General features: G+C 44.5%; 1 protein-coding gene across 1 annotated transcript in view; it reads right to left on the reverse strand.

Annotated features, from left to right (window-relative positions):
- The window catches only part of LOC139390600 (ephrin-B1-like), a 141,509-nt gene extending 133,544 nt beyond the window's left edge, over positions 1–7,965 (reverse strand). The window contains exon 1 of the mRNA XM_071137825.1: positions 6,951–7,965. Coding sequence (XP_070993926.1) covers positions 6,951–7,069 — 119 coding nt within the window. The 5' untranslated portion in view covers positions 7,070–7,965. The remainder of the gene's footprint in view (positions 1–6,950) is intronic.
- Positions 7,966–13,002: the final 5,037 nt, after the last annotated feature.

Raw genomic sequence — 13,002 nt, forward strand, 5'->3', positions numbered from 1 at the left:
CCATAAGGAAAAGCCTTCTGAAACCAACAGTATCCAATAGAAGCTTAAAGCCACAATAAGATCAGTAAACAGCTGGTGTTGTCAGCCGGTCAGGAAGTGGATGTTAGCTGAGGCAGCTAGATAGATGTACAGTTACTATGTCTGGTGAGTCTATACTGCAGGAAGACTGCAGGCATACTAAACAGATAGAGAACTCTGTGTGGAAGCTAAAAGAGAGGTAATATGTTTGATTCTTAGTAAATGCTAAGTGTTATACACCAGCTATAGACGCTGACACATTGCTCTGTCATATTCATATCTCTGAAGTCAACTTCAGTAAGACAGAAAACCATTTTGGTTCCTCTACCCCTCCCCTGGGTAAACACAGCGATCAGACTGTTCCACCAGGCTACCCCTCCCCTGGGTAAACACAGCGATCAGGCTGTTCCACCAGGTTACCCCTCCCCTAGGTAAACACAGGCTGTTCCACCAGGCTACCCCTCCCCTAGGTAAACACAGGCTGTTCCACCAGGCTACCCCTCCCCTAGGTAAACACAGCGATCAGGCTGTTCCACCAGGCTACCCCTCCCCTAGGTAAACACAGCGATCAGGCTGTTCCACCAGGCTACCCCTCCCCTAGGTAAACACAGTGATCAGGCTGTTCCACCAGGCTACCCCTCCCCTAGGTAAACACAGCGATCAGGCTGTTCCACCAGGCTACCCCTCCCCTAGGTAAACACAGCGATCAGGCTGTTCCACCAGGCTACCCCTCCCCTAGGTAAACACAGGCTGTTCCACCAGGCTACCCCTCCCCTAGGTAAACACAGCGATCAGACTGTTCCACCAGGCTACCCCTCCCCTAGGTAAACACAGGGATCAGGCTGTTCCACCAGACTACCCCTCCCCTAGGTAAACACAGCGATCAGGCTGTTCCACCAGGCTACCCCTCCCCTAGGTAAACACAGTGATCAGGCTGTTCCACCAGGCTACCCCTCCCCTGGGTAAACACAGCGATCAGGCTGTTCCACCAGACTACCCCTCCCCTAGGTAAACACAGGCTGTTCCACCAGGCTACCCCTCCCCTAGGTAAACACAGCGATCAGGCTGTTCCACCAGACTACCCCTCCCCTAGGTAAACACAGGCTGTTCCACCAGGCTACCCCTCCCCTAGGTAAGCACAGGCTGTTCCACCAGGCTACCCCTCCCCTAGGTAAACACAGCGATCAGGCTGTTCCACCAGGCTACCCCTCCCCTAGGTAAACACAGCGATCAGGCTGTTCCACCAGGCTACCCCTCCCCTAGGTAAACACAGCGATCAGGCTGTTCCACCAGGCTACCCCTCCCCTAGGTAAACACAGCGATCAGGCTGTTCCACCAGGCTACCCCTCCTTCTAAGTTCTAATAAGTGGGTATGAATTCTCCTGCAGGGTGGCTGTATGGCTTTATGGCTGTGGATGCATGTCTGTATGGATGTATGGCTGTGGATCTACAAGGCTGTGTGGCTATGGGTCTGTTTGGCTGCATGGCTATATGGCTGTGGGTCTGTATGGCTGTATGGCTGCAATGTTGTGAGTCTGGATGGCTGTACAGCTGTGGGTTTGTATGGCTGTGGGTCTGTATGGCTGTATGGCTGTATGGCTACGAGTCTGTTTGGCTGTGGGTCTGTATGTCTGTGGGTCTATATGGCTGTGGGTCTGTATGACTGTGGGTCTGTATGGCTGTATGGCTACGGGTCTGTATGGCTGTGGATCTGTATGGCTGTATGACTGTGGATCTTTATGGCTGTATGGCTACAGGTCTGTTTGGCTGTGGGTCTGTATGGCTGTGGGTCTATATGGCTGTGAGTCTATATGGCTGTGAGTCTATATGGCTGTGGGTCTGTATGGCTGTGGGTCTATATGGCTGTGGGTCTGCATGGCTGTTGGTCTGTATGGCTGTGGGTCTGTTTGGCTGTGGATCTGTATGGCTGCATGGCTGCGGGTCTGTATGGTTGCATGGCTGTGGGTCTGTATGGTTGCATGGCTGTGGGTCTGTATGGCTGCATGGCTGTGGGTCTGTATGGCTGCATGGCTGTGGGTCTGTATGGCTGCGGGTCTGTATGGCTGCATGGCTGTGGGTCTGTATGGCTGTATGGCTGTGGGTCTGTATGGCTGTATGGCTGTGGGTCTGTATGGCTGCATGGCTGTGGGTCTGTATGGCTGCATGGCTGTGGGTCTGTATGGCTGCATGGCTGTGGGTCTGTATGGCTGTATGGCTGTGGGTCTGTATGGCTGTATGGCTGTGGGTCTGTATGGCTGTATGGCTGTGGGTCTGTATGGCTGTATGGCTGTGGGTCTGTATGGCTGTATGGCTGTGGGTCTGTATGGCTGTGGGTCTGTATGGCTGTGGGTCTGTATGGCTCTATTTTTGTTCAGTATAGATGGTTAGCAATATAATATATAATGGTCTTGAGTGGCAACAAATCTGCACAATAGCTGATTCGCTTTCCATACAACCCCTCCTTTCCATACACTCTCTCTTTTCCCATACACCGGTCACCATATTGGGTTGCTTTTCAACAGGAAAAGTTTTTTTTTTAAATCACTAGAGGACGTCTTTAATGTAGCCAAAGATTAGAGGGTCCCACTCCCCGGGGAAACACTGATCAACACTTTGGTTCCTACCCTGTCACAATAACACTTCTATATCGATCCTATTAGTATTCTAATTCCTACTTCTATGAATGCCTCCCTGACTTTTTCATTTGTTGTCATGTTTAACAACTGTATTCAATGTGCCCGCTGTTATCCATTAGGAACACTGGTTGAATCAACGTTGTTTCCACTTCATTTCAATGAAATGACGTTGAACCAACATGAACTAGATGTTGAATTGACGTCTGTGCCCGGTGGGTTCATTCTAACTATATAATTAGAATAATCATTCTATTTCCATGATTCCTACAGTTCACCCAAGTGTTTTGATCTAAATCACAAGTCATATCGCATTTGTAATATTTGGTTAAAAATAAGGCCTAGATGTTTTGCCCATATCGTGCAGCCCTATGTGGCAGTGTGGAAATGATCTCAAATGAAACCAACTTTTATGTTGAAGTTGAATTGAACAGTATAAAACAATCAGAATGGAGAAAGAACCATTGAAAACATTTTGAATGTATGTGTTGCCACCCTAGGATCACTCACTACTCATAAAGCAAATGTACAACTTTTATTAATCAAAAACATGCCCAGCAGTAAGTGAATGTACTGAAGGTTGGAATCTCATCGATCAACGTCTCAACCATTACCCAATGTTCCAAATGACATCTCTCTCTTTCTCTCCCTCAGAGCAGCCTAGCATCTCCTCTTCGTGTACGTAAGTCCATTGTAGAGCATTGAAGCCCACCCTGAAGGACTGAGATGTTTCATCTCAATGGAATCAGCTGTACAAATAAAGACTATTGTATAAAAGAACCAGCTCAGTCACCTAATAAACACAAGATAGGGTAGTGCACTATATAGGGAATAGGGTGCCATTTGAGACACAAAGTGTCCTGCTACATGTCAGCTTGGCAATGGTCAACCGAGCATTCAGCATGCTGTGTCCATTCTCCATATTTATTCCATTAGCTGTAATCTATGGAGGTTAGCAGAGAGAGGCGAGGCGAGGAGAGAGGAGGGAGGAGGCGAGGAGGCGAGGAGAGAGGAGGGAGGAGAGAGGAGGGAGGAGAGAGGAGGGAGGAGGGAGGAGGGAGGAGGGAGGAGAGAGGAGAGAGGAGAGAGGAGAGAGGAGGGAGGAGGGAGGAGGGAGAGGACGAGAAACTTTATAGGCCGTCTGGTGAGAAGTAGAAAATAGACGAAAGGAACATCAGGAGTTTTGTTCGTCTGCCCCTGCCATTGACATAATGGACGCTAGAGGTCAGCCAGAGTAGAGGTCAGCCAGAGTGGAGATCAGTCAGAGTAGAGGTCAGTCAGAGTAAAGGTCCGTCAGAGTAGAGGTCAGTTAGTGAAACTGACCCATTGACATAATGGACGCTAGAGGTCAGCCAGAGTAGAGGTCAGCCAGAATAGAGGTCAGTCAGAGTAAAGGTCAGTCAGAGTAAAGGTCAGTCAGAGTAGAGGTCAGTCAGAGTAGAGGTCAGTCAGTGAAACTGACCCATTGACATAATGAACGCTAGAGGTCAGCCAGAGTAGAGGTCAGCCAGAGTAGAGGTCAGTCAGAGTAGAGGTCAGCCAGAGTAGAGGTCAGCCAGAGTAGAGGTCAGTCAGTGAAACTGACCCATTGACATAATGAACGCTAGAGGTCAGCCAGAGTAGAGGTCAGCCAGAGTAGAGGTCAGTCAGAGTAGAGGTCAGCCAGAGTAGAGGTCAGCCAGAGTAGAGGTCAGTCAGTGAAACTGACCCATTGACATAATGAACGCTAGAGGTCAGCCAGAGTAGAGGTCAGCCAGAGTAGAGGTCAGTCAGAGTAGAGGTCAGCCAGAGTAGAGGTCAGTCAGTGAAACTGACCCATTGACATAATGAACGCTAGAGGTCAGCCAGAGTAGAGGTCAGTCAGAGTAAAGGTCAGTCAGAGTAAAGGTCAGTCAGAGTAGAGGTCAGTCAGTGAAACTGACCCATTGACATAATGAACGCTAGAGGTCAGCCAGAGTAGAGGTCAGTCAGTGAAACTGACCCATTGACATAATGAACGCTAGAGGTCAGCCAGAGTAGAGGTCAGTCAGTGAAACTGACCCATTGACATAATGAACGCTAGAGGTCAGCCAGAGTAGAGGTCAGTCAGTGATACTGACCCATTGACATAATGAACGCTAGAGGTCAGCCAGAGTAGAGGTCAGTCAGTGAAACTGACCCATTGACATAATGAACGCTAGAGGTCAGCCAGAGTAGAGGTCAGTCAGTGATACTGACCCATTGACATAATGAACGCTAGAGGTCAGCCAGAGTAGAGGTCAGTCAGTGAAACTGACCCATTGACATAATGAACGCTAGAGGTCAGTCAGTGAAACTGACCCATTGACATAATGAACGCTAGAGGTCAGCCAGAGTAGAGGTCAGTCAGTGATACTGACCCACTAACCAAAGACCAGACTTCACTGATCAATTGACATTGGTGGTCATAAAAATGCACAGTGTCATGCTGGTGCATTGCCAATCACGCTAAATCTTGAACCTGTGATGTTAACAATTAATACATTGTACTTCTTTGTACTTCTGTATAGGACTTTGTGACATCTGCCGATGTAAAACGTGCTTTATAAATATATTTGATTTGCGCATTTACCAAAATCTGCAGAAAACTATTTCAATACACAAGCCATGTGATGTGGGTGTAAAGAGAGAGACTCAGTCTGTGGGTGATAAATATTACCAGAACACATTATTTTACTGCCAGTAGCCTCGAGATGGCTCTCTGAAACTATAATTAGGAAAGTGTGCGCGCAGGCAGCCAAAGCTTGCCCAGCGCGTGCACAGGCAAGGCTTTCTCTCTCGCCAGGGCATGTTCAGAGTTCGAGACTAACTGGGGAGACATTTTATTTCCTTGAGTGAATTACGCGAGTTGGAAGCTAGCCTACAGTACACCTTGACACTTGCCACCCGTTCGCCGGTGGCTTTTTTTTCTCTTCTCGTTCCGCTGCCTGCGCGCGCTGTTCATTCTACCATAAACTGGAGTGCTGGAGAGGAAAATACACACTGGGACGCTGTTATAGCTTAAAAGAAGGGGTGTTCTACCCTTTATTGCCCAGGGACCCCCTCCCAGACCAACCGGTGACAGAGGAACCTCCATCATACATTAGCTCAAATAAATAATGCATGTCTTATCATCAGGTGAATGAAAAGGCAAGGAGAAGTAATCAGCATTTTAAATGAATAGATTTTGTGGATAGTTTTTCATTATTTTTACCTCCTACATTATAATTGGCAGAGGAAGTGTAAACTAACAGCCTATTAGCTACAAAGGTAACTCCAAACACACTCGCTAAAAGCAGCTGTTTAGCTGGTTAAAGAAAGTTAGGGTTACTTGCGGTACTCACTGGTAGAGGGTGCGTTTTCAAAGTGGGTGTAATTTGCTAATATTGGGAGTTGAGAAATTGAGTTGACATCATTAGAAAGAAGATATTATCCTCTTTTCTACTGTATGTAGGCTATACAATTCAAAATTCGTTTACTATGTTGTTGCCAGCAATATTAATAAGAAAAACATTTAAATTAAAACATATAGGCTATTTTCGCTAACCACCTGCAGTACCCCCGGTTGAATACCGCTGTCTTAAAGATATCATTCTTAGTTGATACATCATTCTTTTTAATGTATAAACGGGGATGGAATTTATGTATTTTCGGCACTGGCCAGCGGGGTTAGTAGACTGCAATTTCTACTAGCCTGGGTCCAATATATGTGACATGCAATATTTTAAAATACTAAATTCCACTAGCCAGTCTAGCGGGCTATCTTCATTTCCATTGATTATTGAAGAATATAACTTGTAAATGCCTCCTGAGTTTAGTTCCGCTGTCGGTCCCCATCAGAACACAACATATAGCCTACGCTTGTTTTACTTCTACGCCAATGTTTGTAAACAAAGTAAACAAGACTCAAAACATGGTTTAAACTATCATTTTGATATAATGGATAGTCAGTCAGTCATTGCATCCATAGCTCTGACTATGAATTTGAGAGTGGTTACATTTCTCCAGGCCCATCCTAGCTTTAAGGAATGTGCCAAATACACAATGCTATCCATAACATATTGGTCTGACTTCTGATCGCATTTCTGACATGTAAACTGGGCCTACATTCACCTCCAATCTCAAGACACAACTTTGGGTAAGAAATGTATTTCAGACCCATGCGCGTCATGGGTGCCAACTTGATGTGTCATCATCATTGGAAAAGAGCGAATTTGAAGACCGTTTTTAACTTCCCCTTCTCCACACACAAAGCGAATTTGCAAAATCTGACACTCTATTGACTTTAAATATGACACTTACTTTGCATTCTGAGTGCTCCACATTATAGTTTCCAGTGATTTGGCGTCAGAAGGTAACGTCGACCTAAACACGACAATAAAGATCCAGAGGTAACATTTCCAACACGCGACCCCTGCCATTCTCACAACCGGGAGACAGAGTGAGCCGGGGAGAGCACCGGACCCGCCGTGCGCGTGGCGGTGCAGTAGCCGCTATCTACCGCTTTCTTCGGTGGCTTGTGTGTTTGTCAGTCGGGTGCATATGAGGTCGATGTTAGATACATGTCTCTCTGTCCGACGTGTCTTCAGATCCCCGTTCAAACCTCTGCTGTCCTTGGTTGAACCGTCCGCAAAGCGCTCACAACAGCGATTGGCTCCAAATTACGGTTTTTAAGAGGTTCAAGGCGGGATGAAAGCCAATGTGATACCGTTGACTTGCAGCTGAGAAACGGGGGAAGTTCTTTCTTCGCGTATGTGTCCCTAATGTCACACCGATCCGGTTCCTCGTTAGATCAGGTAACCTATACCGAGGTTTCTCTGCAGGCTAGTACTGCGGTCAGGAGGGTAGCCTAACGGCCGATGTCTTTGTCAGGTGAATACCATCTCCCAGCAACGCTCTCCGTATCTGTCGCTTTACTTCATAGAATAGATGACAACACACATCCATCAGTCAGAACTCCCGTCAGAACACACTTTATCCGTCTCTTCTCCTCATCCCACCCTTCTCCTCTCTTCCCCCAGAGCAGGGGAACTGCAGTGACTTAATGTAGTGAATATTTCCTATTCGTCCTAGATAGAACATGTGAGAGGTCCAATTGAGCTGGAGCATGTATTCGTGCATGCACTGCCCGGGTGCCCACCACCCAGCAGTAGGCCGGGCTTTAGCAATGTCCTCTTTGTCCCTGAGTCTAGAGTTATTTATTGTACAGTAGGCTGGTAGACGAGGGACTCATAGTTAGAAGTGGTCTAGTCTACCACGGGTCAGGACTTGCTCTCTCTCCCTCCTCTGTCTCTCTCTCGTTCACTGCTTGGAACCAGACGTCCCCCGCTTTGCGCCTCTCCTTGAGCTAAACCGTAACCTGATGCCCGGGCGCGCGGTAGACAGCCCACCATATCATCCGCCGCCACCAATCAGATAGCTCGGTCCGGAACTCGGGCATCGATGTGTGTGTGTGTTCCGGTCCATTACTCCAGTTCATTGCCCTGAAAGCCATTTAAAACTCCCCCCTTTAAAATAAATATGTGTGAACATTGCAAAAGTAAACATGTTGGGTAATGCAATGACTTATCCATTAGAAATTACATAGGGAAACATTTGTAGAATTACAATTCTTTTTAAATCTTTAGGCTATCTCAAGCATGTTTATTCAAAAAGAGTGGTGTGAATTGATCCTCTGAATCAGTCTAACTTCACGGGAACCTATTGTTATACACAGTAGGCCAGTGTTCCCCAACTGGTGGTCTGCAGCCCCCCAAGTTTTCTGAGAAAAAAACAGTCTGTTCCAAAGTATTCATAGGTTTATGTGATCATATACAAATGTCAGCAAGGTTTGAAATGATGTTTTAGTCAAATATATCTGTTTCTGTTTTTTTGTGGTCAATTTGCAGTCTGCCAATTATTTGTAATTATGTTCAGCCTCCTTCCCATCCACTCAAGAAATAAATGGATCTGCGGCTGAATGTAGTTGATGATCCATCGATGTTGAGGACACAATGCTAGACACTTAATTGATCATGTCCATATCTGTGCCTCCTGTGTGTGTGTTCACTATTGGTTTGAGCTGGTGCATTTGTATAATCAACATTGCCCCCTAACGGTTGAGGAGAGATCAATCAATAGATCACCAGGAGACAACAGACTAACCTAAGAGCAGAAAGATAGCAGGCATTTACAGGTACATGATCATATGTTTGGGGAATTAGTCATTGCATACTGGAGCTAGAGTCCATAGATTTGTATTGTAGGTCTTCTACAGAGGGGAAAATCAAATTCACAACAGGGCTGGAACAAGAGGACAGTTGACCACTGGATGTGTCCCCAACGGCACCCTGTTGATCACTGGATGTGTCCCCAAATGCACCCTGTTGACCACTGGATGTGTCCCCAACGACACCCCGTTGTTCCTAATTCCCTATGGGCTCTGGTCAAATGAAGCGCTCTATGAAGGGAATAGGCTGAAGTTCGGGACACAGACCTGGTCCACATTCTACATGAACAGGAACATGGTGCTACACCCTGAGACGGAAGTCTGCGGTTCCCCAACACTCATTAACAGTCAGATAGCACTCATTAACAGTCAGATAACACTCATTAACAGTCAGATAACACTCATTAACAGTCAGATAACACTCATTAACAGTCAGATAACACTCATTAACAGTCAGATAACACTCATTAACAGTCAGATAGCACTCATTAACAGTCAGATAACACTCATTAACAGTCAGATAACACTCATTAACAGTCAGATAGCACTCATTAACAGTCAGATAACACTCATTAACAGTCCGATAACACTCATTAACAGTCCGATAACACTCATTAACAGTCAGATAGCACTCATTAACAGTCAGATAACACTCATTAACAGTCAGATAACACTCATTAACAGTCCGATAACACTCATTAACAGTCAGATAACACTCATTAACAGTCAGATAACACTCATTAACAGTCAGATAACACTCATTAACAGTCAGATAACACTCATTAACAGTCAGATAGCACTCATTAACAGTCAGATAACACTCATTAACAGTCAGATAACACTCATTAACAGTCAGATAACACTCATTAACAGTCAGATAACACTCATTAACAGTCAGATAACACTCATTAACAGTCAGATAACACTCATTAACAGTCAGATAACACTCATTAACAGTCAGATAACACTCATTAACAGTCCGATAACACTCATTAACAGTCAGATAACACTCATTAACAGTCAGATAACACTCATTAACAGTCCGATAACACTCATTAACAGTCAGATAACTCATTAACAGTCAGATAGCACTCATTAACAGTCAGATAACACTCATTAACAGTCAGATAACACTCATTAACAGTCCGATAACACTAATTAACAGTCAGATAACACTCATTAACAGTTCGATAACACTCATTAACAGTCAGATAGCACTCATTAACAGTCCGATAACACTCATTAACAGTCAGATAACTCATTAACAGTCAGAAACACTAATTAACAGTCAGATAACACTCATTAACAGTCAGATAACACTCATTAACAGTTCGATAACACTCATTAACAGTCAGATAACACTCATTAACAGTCAGATAGCACTCATTAACAGTCAGATAACACTCATTAACAGTCAGATAGCACTCATTAACAGTCAGATAACACTCATTAACAGTCAGATAACACTCATTAATAGTCAGAAACACTCATTAACACTGAAACTATGACATCAGGACATGAGCCCTAAGACCATGCCTCAGGACTACCTGGCATGATGACTCCTCATTGTCCCCAGTCCACCTGGCCGTACTGCTACTCCAGTTTCAACTGTTCTGCCTGTGGCTATGGACCCCTGACCTGTTCACTGTGATTATTATTACTTGACCATGCTGGTCATTTATGAACATTTGAACATCTTGGCCATGTTCTGTAATAATCTCCACCCGGCACAGCCAGAAGAGGACTGTCCACCCCTCATAGCCTGGTTCCTCTATAGGTTTTGGCCTTTCTAGGGAGTTTTTCCTAGCCACCGGGCTTCTACACCTGCATTGCTTGCTGTTTGGGGTTTTAGGCTGGGTTTCTGTACAGCACTTTGAGATATCAGCTGTTGTAAGAAGGGCTATATAAATAAATTTGAGTTAATCATCACTGCCAAGAAGTGGCCAAGGCATGAGGTCAGCAGTACCAGAGTGAAGATATTCTAGTTCCTTGCTGTCACTATCCAGTCTCCTTAGCCTGTATAGAAGACTGATGTCTTACAGGTAATGAATGCACTGTTCTGCACATTGCAACACTGCTCGTAGTCATATTGGTTTGTGCAATACAAGATGTGTTGTAGAAAGTCGTTTGCTAATCATCATTCTGCTCAGGACTGGAGTAGACAGATCGCTTCAACCGGTTCAAGAGGTGCAGCCAAAAATGACATTAACATCAGGAAAAGTAGCCTGAGAGAATCACTCAATATTAAAAACTCTTGGTTAGCAACTCTTACTACTTGGTTAAAGCTTGACGTTTTGACAACAATGGCCTTCATCAGACAGGACAGACAGACGGACGGGTGAGTGGAGCCTCTCGAAATGTGGAGGATCAAATGGTCAACCCCTCGTTATCTAGAGGAGAGGATATTGGGTAGGACATGGCCGACTTGTGACTCACCCCACTTCTAGTTGCAATCAATACCACACACACATTAACAACTGGAGAGGACACACACACACACACACACACACACACACACACACACACACACACACACACACAGTTGTTATCCTGGGGTTATGAGGCTCTGAAATGGTTGCTACGGTGATTCATTCAGCTTTAATTTCACCACAGCCACAATAAGAGTCAAATAAACCACTTCCTCTTTAGAAGAAGTCTGATTGCTGCCCAGACGTGTTCCTCTCTCACAGACTCACTCATAATTGCTTCAGGAAGTATCCTTCTCATTTTACTGAGTCAGAGCAAACTAAGATACCGACCTCAAAAAAATTACCGAAACATATTTGCTGTAGGAAATGAATCAGACAGCCTCCTCTCTATCTGATCTCACATCAATGTGTTTTACAGAAACTAATGTCCATCCTTTGATGGCTTCATGGCCTGAAGGACTAATCCCATTCTAGAGGAAGACTCTCACTCAAGCTATTGTCTGTCGTTAGGTCACTCGGGCTACTGCTGTCTGTCGCTAATTCACTCAAGCTACTGTCTGTTGCTAGGTCACACTCATATTTTAGATTGGGGTTAGTGAGTGAGAGTGCGAGAGAGAGACAGACAGAGAGAGGTTTCAGCAGGAGACAGAGGGGTGTGTGTGTGTTAGAGAGAGACAGAGACAGACAGATAGAGGTTTCAGCAGGAGACAGAGGGGTGTGTGTGTGTTAGAGAGACAGAGACAGACAGACAGAGAGGTTTCAGCAGGAGACAGAGGGGTGTGTGTGTGTCGGAGAGAGAGACAGAGCGGTATCGTAGCTGTCTGAACCCACTTGTTCCCATCAGCTGTCAGGTCACAGTCCTGAGTCCCTTGATTAACGTGTCACTGTCACTGCCAGTCTCACTGATGTCACGCCGGGACAGAACACAAAACACACCCAGGGACTCTAAATGGGAGGTTTTAATAGGAAGCAAAAGATTTCAAGGGCTCTCTTAGCTTCAAATAACTTTATTATTTTGGGTTAAAAAAAAAGTTAACTCCAGGCTACACTTAAATGTCTACAACTAGACAGAAAGTATCCATTATAATGGATCTATATATTCATTTAAATTTTAATGGACCTACATATTTAGATAAATTATAATGGACCTACATATTTAGATAAATTATAATGGACCTACATATTTAGATAAATTATAATGGACCTACATATTTAGATAAATTATAATGGACCTATATATTTAGATAAATTATAATTGACCTATATATTTAGATAAATTATAATGTACCTATATATTTAGATAAATTATAATGGACCTATATATTTAGAGAAATTATAATGGACCTATATATTTAGATAAATTATAATTGACCTATATATTTAGATAAATTATAATGGACCTATATATTTAGATAAATTATAATTGACCTATATATTTAGATAAATTATAATGAACCTACATATTTAGATAAATTATAATTGACCTATATATTTTCAAATAACAAATCAGTCAAAAACAAATCTGTGTAGTCCTCTGTTGAATTCTGAAAGCCCTCAAGCCAAACAGTTTGCCCACCAGTGCTCTACACAAAGCCGCAGTTCTCTGAGAGGAACCTATATCCAACCTGTGACCTGACCCTTCTGTCCTCCTCCACTCCCACATGCCCTGGGTCAACTCCTCCCCCTCCCCTGTGTGTGTAGGGGGGTCTGACCATAG

The sequence above is a fragment of the Oncorhynchus clarkii genome, chromosome 31, assembly GCF_045791955.1.
Source record: "Oncorhynchus clarkii lewisi isolate Uvic-CL-2024 chromosome 31, UVic_Ocla_1.0, whole genome shotgun sequence".
Classification (NCBI taxonomy): Eukaryota; Metazoa; Chordata; class Actinopteri; order Salmoniformes; family Salmonidae; genus Oncorhynchus; species Oncorhynchus clarkii.